General features: G+C 29.0%; 2 protein-coding genes and 2 long non-coding RNA genes across 5 annotated transcripts in view; 2 read left to right on the top strand and 2 right to left on the bottom strand.

The window, feature by feature from the left end:
* LOC127286248 (uncharacterized) overlaps positions 1 to 12133 on the top strand; it is a 112384-nt gene extending 100251 nt beyond the window's left edge. The window contains exon 4 of the mRNA XM_051312622.1: positions 11200 to 12133. Within this exon, the coding sequence (XP_051168579.1) occupies positions 11200 to 11526 (327 nt within the window). The 3' untranslated portion in view covers positions 11527 to 12133. The remainder of the gene's footprint in view (positions 1 to 11199) is intronic.
* On the bottom strand, positions 2835 to 3742 carry LOC127286252 (uncharacterized). Its single transcript, XR_007843714.1, has 2 exons — positions 3331 to 3742; positions 2835 to 3002 (listed from the first exon to the last, which is right to left on the bottom strand). It is a non-coding gene; the product is annotated as an uncharacterized LOC127286252 (long non-coding RNA).
* Positions 12134 to 12787: 654 nt separating the features above from the next.
* Positions 12788 to 20108, bottom strand: LOC127286249 (translocon-associated protein subunit alpha). 2 transcript variants are annotated; one of them, XM_051312623.1, is made up of 6 exons: positions 19981 to 20108; positions 19758 to 19816; positions 17810 to 17989; positions 17464 to 17723; positions 15198 to 15462; positions 12788 to 13417 (listed from the first exon to the last, which is right to left on the bottom strand). In XM_051312623.1, exons 1-6 carry the CDS (start codon positions 20091 to 20093, stop codon positions 13341 to 13343), a joined length of 954 nt encoding a protein of 317 aa, XP_051168580.1. In that variant the 5' UTR covers positions 20094 to 20108; the 3' UTR covers positions 12788 to 13340. The 2 variants fall into 2 exon arrangements, with proteins under 2 accessions (XP_051168580.1, XP_051168581.1); XM_051312624.1 differs by lacking the exons at positions 19758 to 19816; positions 19981 to 20108 and adding an exon at positions 19543 to 19751.
* Positions 20109 to 25755: 5647 nt separating this feature from the next.
* Positions 25756 to 26357, top strand: LOC127286253 (uncharacterized). Its single transcript, XR_007843715.1, has 2 exons — positions 25756 to 25913; positions 26077 to 26357. It is a non-coding gene; the product is annotated as an uncharacterized LOC127286253 (long non-coding RNA).
* The last annotated feature ends 774 nt before the right edge of the window (positions 26358 to 27131 follow it).

Below are 27131 nucleotides of genomic sequence, written 5' to 3' on the forward strand. Positions count from 1 at the left end.
AAACGAGAAAATATATAGCTCTCTATACTCGCTTCATCTTCTCATCACGTCGTGGACAAACGCGCAGGCGCGCAGCTGCACACGCGACAGAATTCCTTTCACCCGTATATGTGAGGCGCGTCATTGTAGACGGTAGACTAAAAACAGGAGCGAAAGTATAAAGTGTTACGTTTTGTGACTGTATTTTTGACTTGTTTAAATATGAGTCCCCTTGCTAAAAATGTCGGATAGAATTCGGATAAATCTCACATTGAGGCCGCAATCCCATGACAGCGTTTTGCGTTGCGTTTTGAAACTAGGATATGCAACTCTTTTACACTCATAATTTACTGACAAAACACTGTCACGGTACTGCGGCCTGAAATAGAGTTTTGTTCACGCCTATCGTTAATGTATCCGGGTTCTATCATACTTATATGCAGGAACCTACAATATCTGTATACTGCCGCCCCAACAAGAATAACCGTATCTGCATTTAGGATGAGTCACCTACTTGCCACTGCCACTGCCACCAATAAGTGACTTAACCAAAATGTAGTTACTGCTACTCTTGTTGGGACGGCAGTATACTGTTTGTACTCGGTTTGTACTTGGGAATTAAGTGTCATTGTATAAGGTATCTATTTGGACCCTTTGGAAACCTACCAGATTTATATTTGGGTTCTATCAAAGTCATATGTGCCGGTCTACATTATTTCTATCTCGTTTTTCATTGGTTTTTAAGGAGTTTTTATTAAGGTTTCCATTCGGATTTTATGAAAACGATGAAGAATATGTTTAAGAGTTTTTTATCCAGGACTTTTAGAATCTTATGTATGGGTCAATCCATTATATGTGTCCTGACGCGGTGAAAGGGACCTTACGGTTTAAAAGCAAATTGTAGAGGACGTGCTGTCAAAGAGAAGCAAGTAAATAGGCGTAGACTGCACCGCCTATGTTTAAATGTTTATAAAAAAAGACTATTGCAAGGGGACAATTTTTGATTTTTGGAAATCAAACAGCAACTCAAAAACTATCAATTTTTATATAAGAAAATTAAAATCGACAAAAGCTAACGTTAAAGAAAGTGCTTTCAAACATGATTCAGAAAATGTAATACAAGAAAGATGCCTAAGTTTAAATGTTCATAATAAAAAATTAATTGAAAAAAATAATTTCTATTTTTTGGAAATGAAATAGCAACTCAAATACTTTCAATTGGTATAAAAAAATAAAAATCAATTTTTTTGGCGTAAGGTCCCTTTCACCGCGTCAGGACACATATTTCGACTGAAGTGGTCGCTGACTAATTTTTAAAAATTATAATACTTTGCAGGAATGATTTTGAAGTTATCAAGATCACGAAATGAAAAGAATTTTATTAAAATTTTAATTATTTATTGCAAAATATGACTTTAAAGTATATGAGGTGCTGAAAACTGTCAATTTTTTAGCCATTAGAAAATATGCAAAAATACGTAGAATTTACCATAAAAATAAAAAATTTTTTTTGTAATTTACTAAGAATGAATAAATTTATCATTATCAATTGATGTAATTATTTAAATATGTGAAATAATATGTAAAATATGATTTTCAAGTTCGCCTGTCAAATAACCTAAATTTGCAAATTTCATCTATTAAATGTGAGAAAGAGAAGTCATTAAATTGAAAAAAACCTTACCAAATATAAAGTACCTGCGACTAACTTTTAGTTTTTCTTAGCACTTTTTTCCTTTTTTCTTCATAAATGTGAAATAAAAAGCAATAAAAATTGGCACTTTGCTTATTTTCACTATTTTCAAATGTAAATAACTTTCTTGGAGAAAACTGAAAAATTACAAAACTTGGGCAATATCTAATTGATCACTAAATACACACACTGGAAAAAAATTCGCTTTGGTCCCGAAGATACTTTTTGAGATAATTAAGTTTAAATTTTTCACAATTTTTATGAGGTTAATACATGTAGTTTTTTATAAAATTGAAGTTAGTTCAAAATATTTAACCAATAAAACCTAACTTCGTCCTTAAAAAACTACATGTATTAACCTGATAAAAATTGTGAAAAGTTTAAACTTAATTATCTCAAAAAGTATCTTCGGGACCAAAGCGAATTTTTTTCCAGTGTGTGTATTTAGTGATCAATTAGATATTGCCCAAGTTTTGTAATTTTTCAGTTTTCTCCAAGAAAGTTATTTACATTTGAAAATAGTGAAAATAAGCAAAGTGCCAATTTTTATTGCTTTTTATTTCACATTTATGAAGAAAAAAGGAAAAAAGTGCTAAGAAAAACTAAAAGTTAGTCACAGGTACTTTATATTTGGTAAGGTTTTTTTCAATTTAATGACTTCTCTTTCTCACATTTAATAGATGAAATTTGCAAATTTAGGTTATTTGACAGGCGAACTTGAAAATCATATTTTATATATTATTTCACATATTTAAATAATTACATCAATTGATAATGATACATTTATTCATTCTTAGTAAATTACAAAAAAAAAATTTTATTTTTATGATAAATTCTACGTATTTTTGCATATTTTCTAATGGCTAAAAAATTGACAGTTTTCAGCACCTCATATACTTTAAATTCATATTTTGCAATAAATAATTAAAATTTTATTAAAATTCTTTTCATTTCGTGATCTTGATAACTTCAAAATCATTCCTGCAAAGTATTATAATTTTTAAAAATTAGTCAGCGACCACTTCATTCGAAATATAATGGATTGACCCGTATATAATAAAAATAGTAAAAAAATAATAAATTTTTACATTAAGGGGGGAACACCAGTTGTAACTCAAAAAATAATGCTTTTTTCAAGAATATTTTCCAAAAGAACAATGAATCTTTTTAAAGAATACTATTTATTAGTTAAAAGTACATGTAAAAAGCTGTAATTTAAAAGAAAAAAAAAATTTTTTTAACAAAAACTTTTGGAGATATGAGCCATTGAAGTGGCGTCTTAAGAAAAAAGGCGAATTGCGGTGACCAGCATTCTGCAAGTATACTTCGTCTGAAATACAAAAATGAAATTGATTTACATTTATTATAAGATTATCTAGTTCGTGATCGAAGGATTTAAAAAAAAAAAAAAATTTGACAAAATGGCGACCTGTCAAAGTCAAAAGTATGATTTTCGTTAAAAAAATACGGTCGATTTTCAGCTATATAAAAAAAAGTTTTGATTAAAAAAAAAAATCCTTCGATCACGAACTAGACTTATATGTGTAAATGAAGCACACTAAATTTTAAATAAATCGGTTTAATGGTATTCGAGTAATCGTGGTCACCGACTTGGAAAATGTCATTTTGAGAAAAACGCATTAAAAGTTTCAACTTACTTTTTTTTGTTCAGAAGAAATTTTGTTTCTAAGTTACAAAGAGTCATCGATTCCTGGACCATATAATAACTCTTCCGCAGTGGTTGCCGTTTCTAAATCATAGGAAAAGGCCATCTGTCGTTAGGGTCAGGTATGGCTGGCCACCTTGTATGAAGCCACGGGACGCGCCGCTGCAGTGTTCTGTATATCTCATTTATTTTTCACCGGATCAACTTTGAAATTTACAGACACATTTCTAAATATGTATACTTTAAGAAAATGCACCAAAAAAAAAATCGATATTTCGAAAGTTACAACTGGTGTTCCCCCCTTAATATTCCCAAGTAGCACAGAATAATACTTGAATGCCACGGTGATATCAGGCGGGAATATTCCTATGACATTCAGGAGATATCATAATTGAGGAGGTCAATCAAATAACTCGATTCGCGTTCGAAACATCGCCCTTATGGTATTTCGACGCATCAAAAATAGTGAAAAATTAAAATTCAAAATTTTAATTTTTTGAAAACACTATCTTATAGGGAATTAAAAAACACAACTTTTTCCCTTGATACTTTTTTTTGTAAAACCAATATTAATTAAATTAAAAATTAAAAACACAAAAATTTTTTTTTTAAATTTAATTAAATTTTTAAACATTAATCGTTGTTTTGAAGTCAAATGTTAATGAATTAACTTGTAATTTTTTATACAAGTTCATTTGGGTCAGCTGAAACCGAAAAAATCATAAAAACTTTAAAAATTATTTATTGCTTAATTATTTTTTATTGTAAACAGTGACCTGTCAGTAATATATTTTTCTTACTTTCGATGAGGAAAAGTCTGTGGTGAAGTTTTAAATTAATCAAACTTCCAGTGAGAAAGTTGTTCCTCGGTATTCAAGGAAGTTTTCTGGAAAATTTTAACAAAATTTATTAAAGAATAAAAAAGTTATGCAAGTTTTAAAGAATACTTCCTTGAATACCGAGGAACAACTTTCTCACTGGAAGTTTGAACAATTCAAAACTTCACCACAGACTTTTCCTCATCGAAAGTAAGAAAAATCTATTACTGACAGGTCATTGTTTACAATAAAAAATAATTAAACAATAAATAATTTTTAAAGTTTTTATGATTTTTTCGGTTTCAGCAGACCCAAATGAACTTGTTTAAAAAATTGCAAGTTAATTCATTAACATTTGACTTCAAAACAACGATTAATGTTTAAAAATTTAATTAAATTTAAAAAAAAAAATTTTGTGTTTTTAATTTTTAACTAGCGATGTATTCCTCGCTCGCTAACGCTCTCTCGGTTATAGTTGTACTTATTGTAGTTTATGTATATTATATATATATAATTTATGTTTTAAATTAATATCTTATTAATATTGTATCAAATTTATCTTAATTTTGATCAGTATCATTGAAGGATGAAATGACAATTGTTAAATATTAGATGTTTTTTTTATTATAATTATGACAACAATATTAATTATATTATATTATAATATATTATATTATATAATAATATATCATATTATATTATAATATATTTTTTTTATCTTAAATTATATTATATTATATTGCCTTAAATTGCCCCACAAACACATGGAGATTTTGCAAATTTTTGAGAAAAATGTTCGTAATAAATCGAAAAACCTTTTAAAATATCGGTTTTTATTTTTATTATCCAGAGTAAACCTTTATAAAGAGATTCTTGTTTAATTTTACATATATTACTTGTTGTCCGGAATTAAGTGCACCAAAAAAAGTTCCTCTTGGAAGACGTCACCTACACCTACAAAATTAAACTAAATACTCTTCAACAGTTTTATAAAAAATTTTCTACATAATTTGCAACAATATTTAAAAGAATTTTTAATTTTTAATTTTTTTGGCGCAATTACAATATGACAGATGATTGTAGTCAATGTAAAAGCGATAATTGTGCTATGTGATACAGGATGCAGGTGTCCATCTATGTTTTGAGAATAATTTCAATTCTATGAAAAAAAATAGAAAAGCAGATAATAGATTTGTTGTGCCGTATAATCCTTATTTGCTATTACTTATAGAGGGTCACATTAACATTGAACCAGTATCTTCATCCATGCATTCAGTCAAATATTTACATAAATATTTTTTTAAAGGACATGACTGTGCTTTAATTGAAATGAAAACTGTGGATAATGATATTATAAGTGAAAATATTGAATCAACTAAAGATTCAAATGATGTAAAAATTAATAAAGAATATAATGAAATAAAACAATATGAGAATACAAGATATGTATGTCCTCCTAAAGCAATGTTTAGATTGCTTGAATTTAAAATACATTAAATGTCACATACAATTTATAGATTAGCTGTTCATATTGAAAATGAACCAAACGTATATTTTAAAGAAGGTTCAAAAGAAGTTCTTAAAAAGAAATAATAACACTACACTTACTGCATGGTTTGAATTAAATAAGGTAGATTCAGAAGCACGAAATTTACTATATGTTAATATTCTGCAACTTTATGTTTTTTGTAAAATAAAAAAAGTTTGGAATAAAAGAATTAAAATAAAGAAACCTATTATAAGTAGAATGTACATAGTAAGTCCACGTTATCGTGAAAAATTTCATCTTAGATTATTGCTCTTACATGTAAAAGGTGCTACGTCATTCAATGATTTAAAAACATTTAATAATATAATATTGCCAACATTTTTTGATGCTGCGAAAGAAAGACAACTAATTTCATCAGATGACGAATGGGATAAATGTCTTAATGAAGCTTGTGAAACGCAATTTCCAAGAGCAATATGTGAATTATTCGCCTACATATGTATATATCATAATCCAATTAATGCTTGTGAATTATTTGAAAAATATAAAATGCACTTCTATCATCCAAAAATAAATCCTGAGTAAGGAGAAATTTGGGCTTTAAGAATAATAAGGAATATTCTAATAATGAATAGTTTATCGTTAAAAGATTTTAATATACCAACAAATATTGAATTTTCTTTCCCCATTTGTTACTTAGAACCATCCATTGATAGTGAAATTAAACCTAGAGAAAACGGGTCCTCATTGATGATGGTCCTGGAGGCAGTGGTATAAGTTATTTACTGAATGCACTTATTGAATTCTTCAATGAAAATGAAATTTCAATAATGTCAGTGGCATGGACAGGGATAGCAGCAAATTTATTGATAAATAACAAAACTGTACACACAACGTTTAAATTACCATTGTCGATAAATGAACAAACAATATGCAATATATAAATCCTAATACAATTGATGGCAAAAAAATTAAAGAATGTCAAGTAATAATTTGGGATGAAATAACCATGACTTCAAAGCATGCTTTTGAAGCAGTAGATAGACTTCCTCCTCACAAATTAATATTAAAGATTGGTGCAATTGTGATACTTTTAAGGAATATTAATTTAGAAAGAGGTATTATTGTAACCCCCACAGCACCGAAAATTTCCTGAAAATTTCCTAAAGATTTATTTGCAAACTTCGGAAACTTTAATTGCAAAGTTTAGAGAAAATTGTATAAAGATTTAAATGTCCAAAATGAGTAAATGATTGGCGTAAAACTTGACGGAAAATTTAAATTAAATTTTCCAGAAATTTTCGACGCGAAAATTGAGTTAAGATTTAAATTAAAGTTTCGTGAAATGTTTGGCGTAAAAGTTGACTAAAAATTTAAATTAAATATTTATTAAAAATTTATACCGAAAGTTGAGTGAAAATGTAATTTCACGAAACTTTAATTTAAATCTTAACTCAATTTTCGCGTCGAAAATTTCTGGAAAATTTAATTGAAAATTTCTGGAAAATTTAATTTAAATTTTCCGTCAAGTTTTACGCCAAACATTTACTCATTTTGGACATTTAAATCTTTATACAATTTTCTCTAAACTTTGCAATTAAAGTTTCCGAAGTTTGCAAATAAATCTTTAGGAAATTTTCAGGAAATTTTCGGTGCTGTGGGGGAGTACAATTGCGGAGACCATTTCACTATTTAATTTGAAAATGGAAATAACAGAAAATTAAAGACAATGTGCAATTCGATAATTAAAAAGTGACAGCTAATAAACATAACCTAAAATGCATGAGAAAAAATTTGTCGATAAAATCAATATAGCCGAGCTTTTTAGAAGGTAGATGGCAGCACTCATCTTTTTTCTTTCTTTAAATTTTTTCTGAATCGTTTTTATAAAAAGCAAAACTGCCATCTACCTTCTAAAAAGCTCGGCTATATTGATTTTATCGACAAATTTTTTCTCATGCATTTTAGGTTATGTTTATAAGCTGTCACTTTTTAATTATCGAATTGCACATTGTCTTTGATTTTCTGTTATTTTCATTTTCAAATTAAATAGTGAAATGGTCTCCGCAATTGTACTATTACCAAAATATCTGAAAAAAATTCGTTTAATTTTGAGTCGATTCAATTCGGCCATGATTGATATAAATTGATTAATTTTTATGCATCAAAAAATGAGACCGTTTCGTGTATCATTTCTAAAAACGATACACAAAACGATCTCTTTTTGATATAACTTATGTGCATCAAAACGTTGCAAAGATTTGATGCAATTTTTGTCTCAATTTTATACTTTTAGGAAAACTGTGTATATATAGGATCCCATGTGAGGATTTTCAATAGGGATTACTGATTCTTCTACTTGCCTACGACATATATATATATATATATACTAGGGGGCTATGCCCCCTGCGCGCTTCGCGAGCCAACCCCCGTCCCCCTCCTCTCTTCCCCTCCCCCACCCCAAATTTAAAGGTTAAGATCGTTTTAAGACTCTGAATATAGCCGTAAGTCCCCCCCTCCCTTTTCTTCTACGCCCCTTCTGTTGACTTACGGCTATATTCAGAGTTTTGGAACAGCGGCGGCAGCGGCTTCGCGCCCCAACCCCCATCCCCCTCCTCTCTTCCCCTCCTTTTCCCCTTCCTCACCCTAAATTTAAAGGTTAAGATCGTTTCAAGACTCTGAATATAGCCGCAAGTCCCCCCTCCCTTCTCTTCTACCCCCCTTCTCTTGACTTGCGGCTATATTCAGAGTCTTGGAACAGCGGCGGCGGCGTTGGCGGCGATATCTTTTTGTAATATAGGTAGATATATATCCCGGCTGAAAAAACTTGTACAAGAAAATGTACAAGTTCTTGTACATGTTCATTAATGAACTTGTACATTTTCTTGTACATGTTCAAGTAATGTTCTTGAACAAGTTCAGCATCCGGAATTGAGACATGTTCTTGTACCAGAACTTGTACAAGATCTTGGATAAGAAAATATACTTGTACAAGAAAATGTACATATTTTTTGTGCAGGTTTCATGTACAAGTACTTTTACATGAACACGTTTATGTTCTTGTACAAGAACATTTGTTTAAAAATGTTTTTGAAAAAAATTTGAAATTTTAATAAGTTATAATTATTAAGAATCTTCACTTATGCATGCTAAAAATTATTGCGCAGCTGTAAAGGCTTAAAAAAAATACTGCGCAGCCTTTAAAGTTTTTAATTTTTAATTTAAAAGACATAAGTGAACATGTACAAGAACATGTTCCACATCTGGTACAAGAAAATGTATATGAAACCTGCACAAAAAAATATGTACAAGAATATGTACATTTTCTTGTACAAGTATATTTTCTTGTCCAGGATCTTGTACAAGTTTTGGTACAAGAACATGTCTCAATTCCGGATGCTGAACTTGTTCAAGAACATTACTCGAACATGTACAAGAAAATGTACAAGTTCATTAATAAACATGTACAAGAACTTGTACATTTTCTTGTACAAGTTTTTTCAGCCGGGATATATATGACTTGGACAGTTAAAAGGGATCTTACGTCCGAAATCAAGTTTTCGAGAAAAACGACACGTCTTTTGACATAAAAAGCTCAAATTTGGTACACTTACCCAGACAGTTCATATTTAGCATATAAATGTATATTTACGTGAAAAATGAAGGGAAAAAAAGCGGTTACAATTGGAGTTGATGATTAATTTTTTATCAAATTTTTCAAGAAAAAATAAAAATTTTAGGGAAAAAATGTATTTTTCCACCAAAAACGAAGAAAATTTGATTTAAAGGGATTCAAATTTATATTTTTACGTGAAAATTACAGGATTAATAATATAATTTACAGGAAAAATATAGCGAACTTGATTCACATCGATTTACATAGCTTTGTCAAGGAAAAATCCAAAATTTCGAAAAAAAAATGGTTTTAACTCCCTAGCGCACAAATTATTCAACCCAGAATGTTTATTTTTGTTGCATAAATTTATTTTTGCGTGAAAATTATAGGGAAAAAATTGTGAGCACGATTGGAGTTGAAGATTAATTTTTATCAAATTTTTAAAGAAAGATGATAATTTTAGGGAAAGAAATGTATTTTTCGACCAAAAACTAAGAAAATTTTATCTAAAATAATTCAAATTTATATATTTCGACGTATTTTTACATGTAGATTACAAAAAATATATATATATATATATATATATATATATATATATATATTAAAAATTCACTATTTGCACGACGAATTTGTATCCTTTCGATGCCGAAAGGTTTGATTTTACCAAAACATACAATTAATAACACAGGAAAGTTACACAGTTCTTATTTTTTACAATATAATGTACTAGCTGCCGATAATCACTGCACTGACGATTACTAGTGCATTTACCTTATAGAGTAATTGATTGTCGAAAGTTTGTTTATGTTATTATGTGATTAATTTTGTTTATTTCATGACGTATGAAGCTATTACATAGCATTTTAAACATTGCCCAAGTTGGACCGGGCAATGTCGACAATGCCCGGAAAAGTTAAATGATATGAATATTTTTAAATTTTGACCGGACATTGTCAACAATGCCCGGGCAATATCGACCATGCCCAATAATCGACAATGACCGTAACATATATACCCGGCTGAAAAAACTTGTACAAGAAAATGTACAAGTTCTTGTACCATGAATGAACTTTTACATGTTCAAGTAATGTTCTTGAACAAGTTCAGCATCCGGAATTGAGACATGTTCCTGTATCAGAACTTATACAAGATCTTGGATAAGAATATATAGTGGAGATGTATGCAGAGGTTGAGACGGGGGGTTTTTTTGGGAAAATTTTTAAACAATAAAAATTTAACAAAAAGTTTTATTTGCCGTCCAGAACATCAACATTACCTAAGAAAATAGTAATTTTTTTTAATAAAAAATTTACTATGATATCAACTGTTGCAACCTGCATACATCTTTCCTACTTGTACAAGAAAATGGATATGTTCTTGTACATATTTTTGTGCAGGTTTCATGTACAAGTACTTTTACATGAACAAGTTTATGTTCTTGTACAAGAACATTTGTATAAAAAATGTTTTTGAAAAAAATTTGAAATTTTAATAAGTTATAATTGTAAAGACTCTTCACTTATGCATGCTAAAAATTATTGCACAGCTGTAAAGAATTAAGAAAACTCCTGCGCAGCCTTTAAAGTTTATAATTTTTACTAAACAAAGACATAAATGTTTTTTTTCTGCTGAAAACATGACACAAGTTCCTGTACAAGCTCATGTTCATAAATTTTATCACTTCATTAAAAAACTTTACACTATATGTGAAATTCACATGAAATTTGGTTATTCACATGTGAATAATCAAATTTCATGCTTAGGCCGCTGGATGGTGAAAGTTTTTCATCGCACGGTTAAGATATCTCAACTGTTTTATAAAAACTGAGACAATAAACGAATATTGTCACTGTAGACTCAGTTTGCATATTATGTTGAACACTTATGAATGTAGAATGTTTTGCCTAGTTAAATATGTAAAAAAATATCTTATTCCAGGTGATTAGACGATATCGAGAAGAAACTGATGATGGTTCCATTGTTTGGGGATTTGAAAATGATGATGGATCTTATAAGGAAGAAGTCATTGGAATCGATTGTATAACACGAGGAAAATATGGATATGTTGATCCAGATGGTATTCGACGTGAATACACATATGAAACTGGAATTAAATGTGATGAAGAGGAGCAACAAGAAGACATTTTAAACACTTTTGTAGACTACCAAGAGAACAAACTAGTATTACCTAGTGGCAAAACTATTGATTTGTCCAGCATGGGCAAAAAACAAGCCCGCCGTCCACAATTTACTTACAGAAATTAAATTTTAATTACTATTATGATGTTTTATTTAGTTAGGACCCTATTGTAAATTCCCGTATGAGATCCCGTATAAGATCACTTATGGTTTCTCATATGAGATACTACATGAGATCTTACGAGAATCCTATATGGAAACTCATGAGAAAAATCTAATGAGTATCCATATAGAATTCTATATGAGATCTCACATAGGATCCCACATGGGAATATGTAGTAGTTATTTTTTTAAAAAAGTATGAGACATATTTTAGGTTTTAAACATAAAATATTGTTGCTTTATATAAAATGAACTCAAAATTTTGTCCGATTTTGCGTATCTCTCACCGTTTTTGAGATATTCACAAATTTTTTTTCAAATTTCGACCCCATATGGAATCCTGTATGGACACTGATGAGATTCTTCTTACGAGATGTCCATATAAGATTTCGTATAGAATCTTGTATAAGAAACCATAAGCGATCTTATAAAAGATCTCATATGGGAATTAACAGTATGGAAGCGATTTGTACATTATTATTTCTTATGTAATTTAATATCTTCCATTATACATCTTATTTAAAATTTATTTTTATTATTAAACAATAATAAAATAATTAATTTTTGAAAATTCGAGGACCAGTTTTATTATTAGGTAATATCTTGATTTTTAAAGTTTTTGTTAGAACTTTCTTGATTTCTAAATTTTTCTCTTAAAATAGTAATTTTTCGTTAAGTAAATTTTGAACTGAAAATTTTGGTTTTAAGTCAATAAATTGTAGCGTTACCTGAAATCCAAAAATATTATTAAAAAAAAAAAATGAGATTATTGAGAAAGAATGTTGGTCCTTAAAGGGTTATTTATTTTGTTGGTAAATAAATTTTTCTATCTGATTAAAACTAAGAATCAAAATTAGCATTGCTTAAGACCAATGAAAATTTGTAGCGATAAGTTTATTTTTTTAATACCAGTAAAGTACGAAAGTATTCATCAATGCCATTATTCATATTATTGAGGTATTTATTAATTTGTAAACACGATATTTTTAATTGTTAAATTTTAAATTCAACTTCTACTGTTACTGAAAATGTTTTCAGTAAAAAATTCAAAAATATATTGTGATAAAAGTGTTTAATTAATAAATAACCTAAAAGCATCTTCGTCATGTCCATTAATTTTTCATGGAAAAACTTTCATATGTATAAATTATATATGTAATAAATTATATTGACATAATATATACAATTTTTTGTGATTAGAGGAAATAATTATTAAGAAAAAAAATTCATTGATATCTATGAAAATTTTATTTACAATTCTAAGTAACATTCAATACAAAATCTCGCAGTCTGTTTGGAGTTGTAATATTCAATCAATTTACATTTCTAAGGGACGATTAAGTTAATAAAAAACAACAATATATTCATTACAAATGAACTAGAAAAAAGTTATTTTTACTTCCTAAATAAGAACAATAACCATTTATACATATAAAAAGTTCATTAACTCATTTTTCAAAAGTAACACAACTTGGAAAAATGGATTTTCAAATAAATATATCTCTAAAAAAATCTTGATCGTTCACTAGAAATCATCAATTGGTAAAGATCGTCACTCATCTACATAAAACACTAAATTAAAAATTTAATTTAATAAATTTGATATCTCGATATTAGTGACGAAAATAGTTTACATCGTGCAGATGATTTTATAATGAAAGACGATCTTTGCATTTACAATAATATTGAAAATTTGTCCCGTAGAGTTGAAACTGTTAAGACAACTCAATTAATTTTACAGTAAATTATTTAAATAAATCACATGATAATTGTTACTTTCAATCATCTGAACCTGCAGATCTGTTTGTCTTCCGCTGCCTTGGACTTTGTTTTGGACTCTTTTGGGATTTTTCAACTGTGAAAAATAATTGCGTATAGTAAATATTAAATTTTATTATAAAACACATCAGGGTCTTTCATGTTAATAAAAAAACATAATTTTCCGAACACTTAAAATTCGCGCTTGACTTTCTAGTTTTTTTCGATTCCGTTGGAAACTTTTGTGGAACTGTTCATAAGTAATTTGTAAGAAAATCGTGTAATGTTTGTTAAATTTTTTTTTAGGTTTAAAAGATGCATACCTCAGTTAAATTTAGCAGCATATTATTTAATGATTTTACGAAGCATTTTTCTTATACAGGTGTTAATTGTCAAAATAGGTCTGTGGGGCAAACCGGCCAATTAATTAATTGCTTTAGACAATGTTTTCAGTTGTTATTAAAAAAAAATTATTTCAAAGGAAATTATTTATTAACTACATTATTGAATTGAGTTCACTAATATTAAAAACTTAACAATGTTAAAACTATTTGTTTTATAATAAATAAGATGTTTCTTTAATTGAACTTTAATCTTATCTTATTATTTCCCTTATTGGGAAGATTGTTCATATAATTTTTATGTTTAATGACGTTTTCCTTTCTTTTAATTATCTAGACAAATAAAAATAATAAACTGGCCGGTTAACCTCAGGGGTGAATGAAACCGGCCAGTTTGCAAATTTTTTTAAAATTGATGCAGCAGCTAAATAATACATTTCAAGGTACATGTATCTCTGTGGAAAAGTTGAGCAATTAGACCATTCCAACAAGCTATTAAAATGTTTTTCATTAGTTTATTTAGTTTTGAATAAATGTTTCAATTTTCTTGTAGAAGAGTAAAAAAAATTATAAAAGCAGGACAAGTAGAGAAAATTGGTTAGTAGAGAGCATAAAAAAGCGGCAGGCTAAAATGGGTTTCAACTTAGCAGCAAAAATATTTTCTGTCACTCAATTCACTTTAGAAAGAAAGGTGAAGATGCAACCTTCACTTTAGAAGATTGCAAGCAATAATAGTCCAAAAATCTACTCAACGAAAATCAACTTAATACGGCTCAAAATAATCGTCAGCAAAAAAACTCTTTCGAATAAAAAGTGTATATATATTTAATGTTCATTTAAATAATTTTCGAAGCCCCATATTTTTGTATTTTTCTCCAAGAAAGTTATTAACGTTTAAAAATAGGGAAAATGAACAAAGTGGCTATTTTATTTTTAATATTTGTTATACTTATGAGAAAAGTGAAAAAAAGTGTAAAGAAATTCTAAAATTTTATAAAAAAAACAAAATGTGAATCGAAATTTAACAATTTTGATAGTTTTTTTAAATAATCAGAAGAAAGGTGTTACTTTGATTCCTCAGAATTCTGAGCGCGTTGTTAAAAAACAAATTCTTATGGAAAATCTTCTTTAAGTATTATTAACAATTACGTTTTTTTGTTTATTATAAAATTTTACTTTCTAATGTAAAATATCGACAAAAAAGTTATTGTTTCCATTTTTTATGTATTTGTGAAAAATCAATAAAAATTTTGGCAATCACCCTGTGAGAAGCTGTTATTTGATTATATAAAGTGCATTTCACGCATCCAATAATATGTTTCATTCACTTGCCGGGCTTTTTAAAATCATCAAAATCTACTAAAAAATGAAATTCTTGAATTCTGGCAATTTTTTTATTTTTTTTTTTGAAAAAAAGTAGCATTTAGTACCTTTTTGCCAAAATTAGTATTAAAAAAGTAGCCTTGATCAAAAAAGTAAAAAGTGTGTCACTTTGAAGCCTGTATAAACTAAAATGTACGAAAACCAGTAACTTACACATTCTTAGAGTTTCCTCTGGCACCCAACTGTAGTCAATGTTATTCGGGTTGGAAGTGCCCATTTCAACTGGTGCTTTACGCGAAGACGAAGATCGTGATTTTCGGCCGAAGGATGACAGTAGTTGCTGACCTCCAACGAGAATTAGAACCACACAAGCAGCTAAGAAGACATAAAGAAACACTGTCTCTCCATCTAATCCTTCATCCAATTCAATAATTTGCACGGTCTCATTGTAGACGGCTTCACTGAATGTGTTGCCACTCTAAAATATTAAAAAATGCTTCATTATCACTGTTTTTTGGTTTAACTTGTAATTACTCAAACTATACTGAAGTTTAAATGGCCATTTTCATGAACAATTCGTTTCCTAAAACTTTAGAAAGTGTCAATATCAGTTTTTCTTAAATACGATTTTCAAATGGGGTAAATGTATCAATTAATGCTGATGCCCCAATTACTGCAATGTCTATAAAATTAGTAAACCTTACTAATTGAGAACAGAAAACTGTTTCAAAATGACTTTAAAAATTATTCCAAATGATATTTTATATATCCACCACGAAGTAAGAATAAGGAGTCTTCACTTTGAAGGAAAAATGTCCCCAAATCTGGTAAAAGCATTCCGGACAATTAGAATAGTCGGAGATGGCGTTCGTAATGGGAAAAACCTTAAACTATTGATTTCCCTAATGAAAGTCGTCTGCTATTTTTGAAAAATATATTATAAAATCACATAATTCCATATTTTTGAAAAATTAAGTAATTGAATAAATAGTAAATGTTAAATATGAAATATTATTTATATTTAAAAAGTCATTTACAAATTAATTAATTTCTTCTTTAATAATCAATTATTGTTTTTACAGAACGACGAAAGTTCGAAAGGTAGTTTAATTATACCTTTCCAATAGTATATTATTTATTTTGGACAAGTTAATTTTCCTACAGGTGAATTTAAGTAACGTCACACCTCGAAAATGTGTTTTTTTAGATTCAGCAAAATTGCACGAAGGAAAAAAATATCAAAAAATATGTTTTTCTTATTTAAAAAACACCTATTAATAAAAAAAAATGCTTCGTACGATTGGCAATTTCACTATAAACTGTTGTGATTTATGACATTTTGATTAGTTTTTAAAATGTTTTAAATTATTGAATTTTACTTAAATATAATTAAAAACATTTTTATTACATTTACTTTTACAAAGAATTTTAATAATTTTAAAAATAATTGAATTTCGGAAAAGTCATATATTCGCAAGATTCTTAGATCGCATTAATTCAATTTTAAGAGATTTTTAATGGAGACTTTTTTAACAATTAAATAGCTACAGATTACTGTAAAAACAAAAAAACAATAATTGATTGTTAAAGAAAGTGTATTAAAAAGAAGTTTAAAGTTAGTGACTTTTTAAAGAACTTCATTAAAATTAATAAAATTAATTAATTTGTAAATGACTTTAAATACAAATAATATTTCATATTTAACATTTACTATTTACTCAATTACTTAATTTTTCAAAAATATGGAATTATGTGATTTTATAATATACTTTTGAAAAAATAGCAGACGACTTTCATTAGGGAAATCAATAGTTTTAGGTTTTTCCCGTTACGAACGCCACCTCCGACTATTCTAATTTTCCAGAATTTTCTGATTCTGATTCTGATATCCACGAAAGATGCATATTTCGACTATTATCAAATTACTCTCTAAATCTGATTTAGTAAAAAATGTTTACTAAATTGAATTAGTGACTCACTTTTTGCTTCTGAATTAGTAAAATTTTACTAATTAATAGTAACTTTTACTAACAATTAGTAAAATTTAACTAATTCTAAAGCAAAAAGTGAGTCACTAATTTAAATTAGTAAACATTTTTACTAATTCGGATTTAGAGAGTAGTTATTCAAGTTTCTAACCTCTAATTCAACGCTTTTAGCGCTGCAGTAATTGGTGCACACGATGCGCAGTAATTCATGCAAACATGCACTAATACCAGTATATGCCATTTTTAAAAAAGTAAAATTTTTAATAAAATATTTGTTCTTTTTTAAGTTTAAAGTATCGTTTCTATTTCAATAGATACTAATAGTGATTTAACAAAAAGAATTAAATCATTATTTCATTTACACTTCTATTATTTTATCATTAAAGTCGGTCTTGGGTTGTACGTCACAGTAATTAAAACATTTACTCTAGTTGAATGTTTTTCAATTCCCTTAAAAAAATGACCATAAAAAATGAATGAACAAATCTTACAGCGTCTCTGTAATTCAAGTTGATATTTAATCCAAAAGGCCGTCCGGCAAATGTTTCAGATGGCACGAACGAGTAACCAAGAGTAGCCTCGTGGTTGGGTTTAACAATTTTGTTATAGGCGACAGTCGAGAAATTCTGAATGTAGAAATTGAAGTCCATGGGATAACGGAAAGATGTATCAACTGTTTCCACAATAAAATCGGTGTCACCCTTATTTGTGAAGCCAATCAAAAATTCTACTGGCACACCTCCTGGTAATTCTGAAAATTTATTTTATTACGTTTATTAGTTTTTTCTCTATTTTACTTGTATGGATTTTTTAAAATTTAAAGAATAATTTCTCTACCGAGAGTATTCAGTGGGTTATGAGCGGGTTCGATAAATAATATTGTCGTGTCCACATCCTTAGATGCCGTTATCGTATCCTCCTCTGATTCTTCTTCTGTTACCACTCCACTGTCCTCTCCTTCAACGTCAACCATATCATCACCCACATCTTCTTCTTCAGCATAAGCTACTCCAACGCCTGAAATTTATTTCACAGTTTATTTACTGTTTTCGACATTACGAAAATGTTGAAAATTACTTCTTTATAAAACACAATTTTTGTTACAAATATTTCATAACATAAAAGTAAAATAATAAAAAATAGATTTTTTCAAACTGAATAGGAATTTTTAAACAAAAATACTGTTGCAAATAATAGTTTTGAGAAAACTGTGTCAAATAGTCAAAAAAGAGGTGTTTTCGCCACGTTTGACTTCAAATAAGTAAAAAAGTTGATAGAATATTCTTTTAGGATTAAAAATTTTTTAATTTTTAATAACAGTTAAATTAAAGTAGAAATTCAGGGAAGTAATATAAAGTGATAAAGCAATATCATCATAAATGAAACAAAAAAAATCCTATAGTTGTTGAATTTAAAAAACTTTGAATAGACAACTAGCCTGAATAAAATTTCCCCGATATTTACAGGTTTTCCAGACCTTCAAAATTTATAAGGCACTGCTTAATTTTAATTTTATATTTAAAGAAAAAATAATTTTTTTAATAACATTTATAAATGAATATAAAATTAACATTTTTAAAAATAATTATTATAAAAACAAATTTAGAAGTCACGGAGGAATGAAATTTTTAATTTTCATGTTTCTTTTTCAAATAACGGTTTACTTAATATTAAAAAGTTTTCAAGTGTAGCAGCTTCTATTTTTATTTTTTATTCAAATTTAGGTAAAAAAGAGGATTTTTTAAACGATTTTGAAAATCAAAAATAGTGTTTTACATATGTCAAAGCTTAATTAAAATAAATTATATTTTTTTTCATTTTCCTTCAACTGTTTTAGATAGTTCCGATTTGCATTAGCCCATTTTTTAAAGGAACGTATGAGTACATATTTCCCACACTGAACTTATAAGTTTTGTGCGTTAAATTCCAAATTTCTATTTTCTAGAAGACTTTTATACAATAAACTTCATATTGAATCGAATTTCCATGTAAAAATTTCTAAAAATTTGCAAGAAACTAATTAGTTGCAGAAAAAGAAAATTATAAATGAACAAAATAAAACAAATATTTATCCATGAATATCATTTATTATATTTACACCAAGAATTTTAATTATTTTTTTAAATTAGTTATTAAGTTTGTGCAACTAGATATTTTAATTAATAAAACATTTATATTTTTTAATCTCGTCAAAACATTCAAAATTTTCAAAAAGCAAAATAATATGAATAAAATTAAAAAATTACAAAGAATATAATTTTTACAACAAAATAATGACTGCTATTTAAACTTAAATAAACAAACTGATTAATAATAATAAGAAATTAAAAGTAACAGTAAAATATGGATCTAGAGAAAGTAGAACAATTAGGAAAATTGTAAAGAAAAGTGAAAAATTTAAAAAAAAGAAGTCATATTAATTCACAAGAAAAACTTCAAAATTGATTTCCAGGTTAACAAATACTTTTTGTTAAAAATTTTCAATGAAATATTATTTTAAATTGAACATGCTGTAGTTTGAAGAGACGAATATAAGTTTTAAGGTGAATATATTTAGTTTAATATTTTACCTTCATTCACAGTGAAAATAACGGCCGGAAAGGCGAGTAAAATAAAGAAAAGAATATTCCTCATTTTGAAAAATATTTTACACTTTGTGTTTAATATAAAAAATAAACGTTAACTTGAATAAACTCTTTAACAGTATGACAGCTTGCATACAACAATGTTCGGCATCACGTTCTATAATGATCCAACCAACAAAATTCTCTTCCCCCAAACTTACAACGTGGAAGAACTGCCGACACAGCAGTCGTCAAAACGTCAACGTGGACTTTTCGACCATTAAAGGCCTAAGCAGAATAGATTCTTGAACGGGAACGCAATCGTGAACGGAAACGTAAGAATGGGTGAGAGAAGAATAAAGATATTTGCTATCCTTCTCTTACACATTCTTACGTTTCCGTTTACGATTGCGTTCCCGCTCAAGAATCTATTCTGCTTAGGCCTTAAACTCTCCTTGATCTGTTCTAGATAGGCTTTCAACATAACTTTCTAGTACGAAAGCGCCTATGGGCCACCCAAAGGCACGTACACATGTAGTTGAATTGACGGCATGCATGCACGCGTGCCTGCAATTTTTTGGTATTTCATAGCATTTACGTTCTGTTTCGTTTTCAACGTGAATGTCTGGACAGACTGCAGATTTTATAAAGAAATATTTTTATTTATTTCTTTAAATATTCTATAAAAAATAAACAAACAAAATATAATTAATTTTTATTTCTATAAATTTATACTCGCTTTCTGAAACATAACCTCAGAATGTATATAAAATAAATTACTTTATATTAAAAACAATAATAATGTTTTAAGTCATAAATAATATACATTTACAAATAAAAATTAATTATATCATTAAAAAAATATGGTCACTTACCTTTTAACCCTTTGTTTATTTTTATTTTTTATAGAATATTTAAATAAATAAATTCAAATATTTCTTTATAAAATCTGCAGCCTGTCCAGACATACACGTTGAAAACGTAACAGAACGTAAATGCTATGAAATACCAAAAAATTGCATGTGTTACGAGCGGAGTTACGTAAATAACGCGTAAGCGTAAATTCCGCACCTTGATTTGATGGTTTTACTCGGTGTTAATAAGGTTATTCAAGTTGGGTGGGGGAAAGCCAAGATGGTTGCTTGCTGGTGCACCTATCAGCCTATCAGCATTCATTCCCACGAGAAATTTCACGTGGGAATGAATGCTGATAGGCTGATAGGTGCACCAGCAAGCAACCATCTTGGCTTTCCCCCACCCAACTTGAATAACCTTATCCTTGAGAGGAAGCGGGAATATTGAAATGAAAACAAATGTAAATTCCGTGAAACGGAGTGGAAAATCCTCTTGAAGGAAGACAATTAATCAATGATTAATAAATTAATCAATTATTAATCATTCTAACTTCTAGATTAAAACCACATAAGTTTATTGAAAAGTTCGGAGATACATCGACCATTAGGCTGCAGTCCCATGGCAGCGTTTTGCGTTGCGTTTTGTCACTAGACCCTGAGTGTAAACATAGCAAACATATATCTGCATCTCTTTTACACTCATGGTCTAGTGACAAAACGCAACGCAAAACGCTGCCATGGGACTGCAGCCTTAGGGACGGAGGCGAGAGAAGATCTCCCTTCCGAGTGAGGTTAGAGCGGAGACACAGCTCTCGCTACGAGTCCAAAAAATCACCATTGCGCATGCTCTGGTATATAGTCTGCTCTATGCTGTATCCAGCATCACTGCACTGTATTTATACACTTTCACTGTATTAATCTAGTTCCATATATACTTATTTCGCACGTTATACAAGATTATAAATTAACTATATAAACACAAATCAATAAATAAGTAAATAAATATATGCATACATATACACATACACACATACATACACATACATACACATATACATACATACACGCAACCATATACATAAAACGTTGATTTAGAGATGATGATAATAACGTTTTGCATTAATTAAATTAGGATTTGAATTATAATATGAAAGAATTGTCGTCGCGAACATGAAGTTCTTTGTTTGCCTAGTCTGAGGCTTTTCTATATTTTATGAGCCGAGTTGCGTCTGGTCAACACGTGTTTAGTGTCCTATAGAAAAAGGAATTAACAACCTTTTCAAGTGGATTTTTATGATCTTTTTGAGGTTTATATTTCAACTTGAAAGCAAGGGAAACTTGGGATCGTATTTCCTATTGCCATTTTACCAAAATGTTTATTCTGAAAAATGTTTATTTTGTACATTTTGGGAACAAGAGTTTGAAAGGAATTAAAGCGTGACGGAATTATTTAAAATTAGTCATGCTTTTTACGAATATCTGAATAGTTTCATTTTAAGAAGAATAAAATATTAAGAGACAGTTAAATTAATTCTTAACAAATTTTAATATTAAAATTTAGCGCTTTGATATATCGTAATTCGAGATATCGAAAGTAAAGTCGAGCGAGAATACAGTCGCTCGTTACACATGCATGCAATGCGTGCATGCATGCCGTCAATTCAACTCGATTTTGATACATTTAGCCTATACGGAAGCTTCTACGCGCCACCACAAAACCAAGTTTATGCTCGATTCATTTTAGCCTCGCAAAGTTTTTTGAGTAGAAAATATCGTTATTTTGAGGTGGATTGGTGTTTTTCTTTGTTATCTATGTAATAATAAATATAAATAAATAATCGATTTATTTTAATATAAGGTTATGTAGTATGTATGCACGTGAGATATTACATAATAATTGTCCTGCTTCCTTTTCACATGTTTATCTTATATTATTTACAATAATATATAATGCTTAGAGAGAAGCAATTATTTAATAGGATGTTAATAATCCTGTGTAATTTCGTGCGGGCTTTTTTTATTTATATGTAAAGTCATCCCGCCAAGAAATTGCTTTATGACAGCTTTAGAATTTGATAAGCATGATAAACAATGCTTCCAAATAAACAAAGTTTTATGAAGAGGGATCAGTCCAAATTATTTTGAAACATGTTGTATTTTAATACTTAATATAATATTGAATGTAACTAACAAATTTTTGATTTACAACAATCACTGACACATAAATTTATGTACAAATTTTTTTACAAAAATGAATGTCTGACTGAATGTCTGTCTGAATTGCTAAAGTCTTTTTTATGAATTTCAGCCAATTTATAAAATTTTTTTATTATATATAGTACATGATATATTTCGTTTCTTATAATAGTGAAAAAAATAATTGAATTGTCGAAAAACTTCTTTATAATAATTGGAAACGCATTTGATGGTAAATTTTATAGATAAAAGTATTATGAAGATAATTGAATTTTCCAAAATGTACTCATAGTTAATATTAAAAACTCAAATTTCAATAGTTTTGAAATTGAAGTAATTGTAAGTGTTAATTGCTGCGACGAGAGTTTTTTACAATTCTCTTTTTTAGAATAATTGAGTTTTAGAGAATTCTCAAGAAAATGTTTTAAAATTATTCAATTTTAAATCTTTATTAAAATTATTAAAAATGAATGATTTGAAGACAATTTTTGAAAACAATTAAAATTTGAAAGATTATAAATTTTATTTTTTGACAATATAATAATGAAAGTTTTCAATTGAAAAAATTTAAATTATTTGATTTAAATTTATAAAAATCTTCTAGAATTTTTTTTGAAAAGTTTTTTAAGAAGTTAATATTTTGAAAAAATTTATCTTTCATCTTTCTTTAATGGAAATTATAAAATAAAGAAATTAGTTAGGGTCAGCTGGGGTAAATAGAAACAGATTTGCTATATTTCACCAATAACCTAAGTTTTTTCTTTTAAATCACAATACTTTCGGGTTTTTTGTGTATTGGGTTAATATTTCACTTCCGTGGAACAGTTTTATGTGGTAGTAAAAAATTTGGGTATCATTAAATCGCAATAATCATCTGTTTCTATTTACCTCTAAATTTTTCAACTTTGCTAAAATTTAGAGGTAAATAGAAATTTTAATTTGATTGATTTTTTTAATTTGATTACAAATTTTAAGAAGAAATTAATTTCAAGTATGCAAATGTTAAAGGATACAAAAAATTACGTAAAAAAATTGTATTTACTTTTATCTATAAATATAACTAAAAAGACAATGTTACACGATTTTGGACAAATTTTCGAATCTGGGAACGTGCGAACGACCGAACACCCGAACCACCTCACGGTTTTTCACGTCAAAAACATGGAAACAGCGAAATCACACACGGTTCTTAAAGGCGCATTCAGACCTCTCGGCTGCCTGCCTGCCTGCTGCAGTTGCCATGGTAACATAATGGGAGTGACTGAAACAGACGAAAAATTTAAATTTTCTGCTTCACTCACTCTTATCATGTTACCATGGTAACTATAGCAGGCAGGCAGGCAGCCGAGAGGTCTGAATGCGATTTTAGTTTTCGAGGCTAAAATGAATCGAGCATAAACTTGGTTTTGTGGTGGCGCGTAGAAGCTTCCGTAAGCCTACATGTGTACGTGCCTTTGGGTGGCCCATAGGCGCTTCCGTACGAACCACCTCGCGGTTTTTCACGTCAAAAACATGGAAACAGCGAAATCACACGATTCTTTAGTTTTCGAGGCTAAAATGAATCGAGCATAAACTTGGTTTTGTGGTGGCGCGTAGAAGCTTCCGTATAAATGACGTATTATACGTACAATACTGTAGAAAACCAGGGTTTCGACATTGTAGCCGCATTAATGTCAACATAACCTCTTTTTGTTATTTACTTTCCGGTTTATTGTTGTTAAATAATTATTAATTAATAAATAAACTATTTAAATATTGGTCAATTGAGAACTTTCAGTTGAGTTATATATATGATATTATCTTATTTGCAATAATTTCGTGAAAATTTTAACATTTTAAAAGTGCTTACGTTTTCAATTTAGAAGAGAAATACTAATACAATTTTTTTTATCAAAGCATCGATAATTAATTTTTACCAATATCAGAACAATTGAAAATTGGTAATTCGAAACAAGAAGACTTAAGACGCTTGTATACCTCACCGATTCCGAGTATACTTCTGTCGTGTACCATTGGAGTAAAAGAGACAAAAGATATTTTCGTCTCTTTTACTCCCATGGTACACGACGCAAGTATACTTGGGATCAGTGAGGTATACAAGCGCCTTTAGGGTTATGTTTCTCAAAATTAGCCTCATGTATAATACACATGTAGAAAACTCATGTATATAATACGTGTATATTACACGTAAAGTACCTTGTATTATACTCGAGGTTTTCTACGTACCAATCTCTGTTAATGTTCGTTTATGTTTATGTTTGTTCGAGATTGGTATCTATGTTTTGATGACGTCACTGCGATTGCCAATCAACGCGTCAAGGCCTGAGCAGAATAGAAACGTAAAGGCCTTTCTCCAATAGGATCCTAAACTCTTGCGTTGCGTATGCATTGCGTCGGTTGCTATTGGCAACCAATGCTAAAATCAACGCGTCAGTTACGCAACGCAAAAGTTTAGGTTCCTATTGGAGAAAGGCCTTAACCGGAATCGTTATCGTAAACGCAACCGGAAGAATGAGTTAGGCCCTTTCCAGAATGGAGCTATAAAGGCGTTTCTCCAGTATGATCCTAAACTCTTGCGTTGCGTGACTGACGCGTTGATTTTAGCATAGGTTGCCAATAGCAACCGACGCAACGCATACGCAACGCAAGAGTTTAGGATCTTATTGGAGAAACGCCTTAAACGCAACGCAAACGCGACGCATCGCAATGCTAAGCAAATGGGGATGCGTCGCGTTTGCGTTGCGTTTAGCTCCATTCTGAAGAGGGCCTTAGAGAAGGATAGACATATTGTTTGTATGTTTGAATGTATTATTTCATCAAAAAAAAATTGATCTATTAATCAAAAATATTGGTAAAAAATCAATTTTTTAATCTAAAATATTGATGAAAAAACAATTTTTTTATTAATAATGTTGGTGAAAAAAATCTTTTTTAAAGGAAATATTAGTGAAAAAAAAATATTATTTAATGAAAAAAATTGGTGAAAAGTTTTTTTTTAGGGTAATGACGCACTCACACCTTTTTGGCTGCCTGCCTGCCTGCAGGTTAACATGGCAACGCACGAGTGTAAGTGAGACAGAAAATTTGAATATTCAAATTTTTAAATTTTCTGTCGCACTCACTCTCATGCATTGCCATGGTAACCTGCAGGCAGCCAAAAAGGTGTGAGAGCGCCTTAAGTTCGGTGGAGTTGGCCATGCGGGAGAGATGGACAATTCAAATATTTTATAGAATTTTCTGCTAGGTATTGCTTATTAAAGATTAGTTCGCTTTGTTTTGTGGCAAAACCCAATTAAAAGAAAAAACTTTACGAAAAATATTGAAAAAGTAAGTAAAAAAAAAAAAAAGTGATGAGTTTACTTTTCTCACTGGTGTTATGTTATTTTACAGAATAATTTTGAATTGTATGTTTTTTCGTAAAGTACATGACACAAGCTTTGTCATAATCTCAAATTTATTCAAAAATTTTATTTATTTATTTAAATTTTAGTTGTGTCAATCTGCCTCCTGACAGTAGAAAAGATGGCCATGTTTTTTCGAGGCGTGAAAAAAAACATTAATTCTGTGGCAAATGAAATTTTCTTGACATATATTGCAACAAGACACTCCAACAAAGCTTTTTAAATTTAAATATGACCAAATAAAATAATCACTATTGTGTAATTAAATCTTAAAAACGTTTATAAACAATCATAACACAGGTCTATAGGCCTGTGTATATAGACACTTTGTATTTTGTATAGAAAATAAATTTTTTTAATATATATCGGAGTCGTTTCCAATGTATTTTTGTGTACTGAATACGATCCCGGGTTCCAAAATTGCGTATCACGTCAGGATTTTGAGTAAAGTAAGGGTAAAGTCTCCAAACACCGTACGTGTTTTTGAGTCTTTTCATGATTTTTTTCTCCTTAACCTGGCGAGCTAGAGACTTCTATATAGGCTTAAATTAAACTTTAAAACGTACATTTTAAGACCCATATGCGCATAATAAAAAAAATTTTGAAATTTTAAACCCCAAAAATCTTTTTAAGTGACTTGAACCTAATTTTTTTTATCTTGCGCATATGTGTCTTAAGATTATGTGGGCAAAGGACGTGAAACTTTCTCTGAAATAAAACATGATTTCGGGTTAAAATTTTGGAGAAATGATTTTGTTTGGTACAACGAATCTCGCTGTTCTACTCATTTACTATAACTTAACACAAAAATAATAAAAATAAAGCAATAAATAGTAAAAATAATGTATTATATCATAGTTCATTCAGCGGCCACTTGCTCGAATTGTTGCTGTTTACTGGAGCACTGACAAACTCAAGCAACGTCTGTATATGTGCCGACATGTTTGTTTTCGTTTTCGTTTAAAAATGACACTTTTTAAACTTCATTTTTAAATAATTTAACGCAAAGTAATGTATTATTCGGAGAACAGCGAAATTCCTTGTACCATAATCTATCATCCCTCAAAATTGTAGACAAAAATCTTTTTTCATTTTAGAGTAAGATACAGTACTACCAAAATACATTTTCCCATACTACGTCACG

Source organism: Leptopilina boulardi, unplaced genomic scaffold (genome assembly GCF_019393585.1).
Source record: "Leptopilina boulardi isolate dan_hultmark-lab unplaced genomic scaffold, ZJU_Lbou_2.1 LbouV2_351, whole genome shotgun sequence".
Lineage (NCBI taxonomy): Eukaryota > Metazoa > Arthropoda > Insecta > Hymenoptera > Figitidae > Leptopilina > Leptopilina boulardi.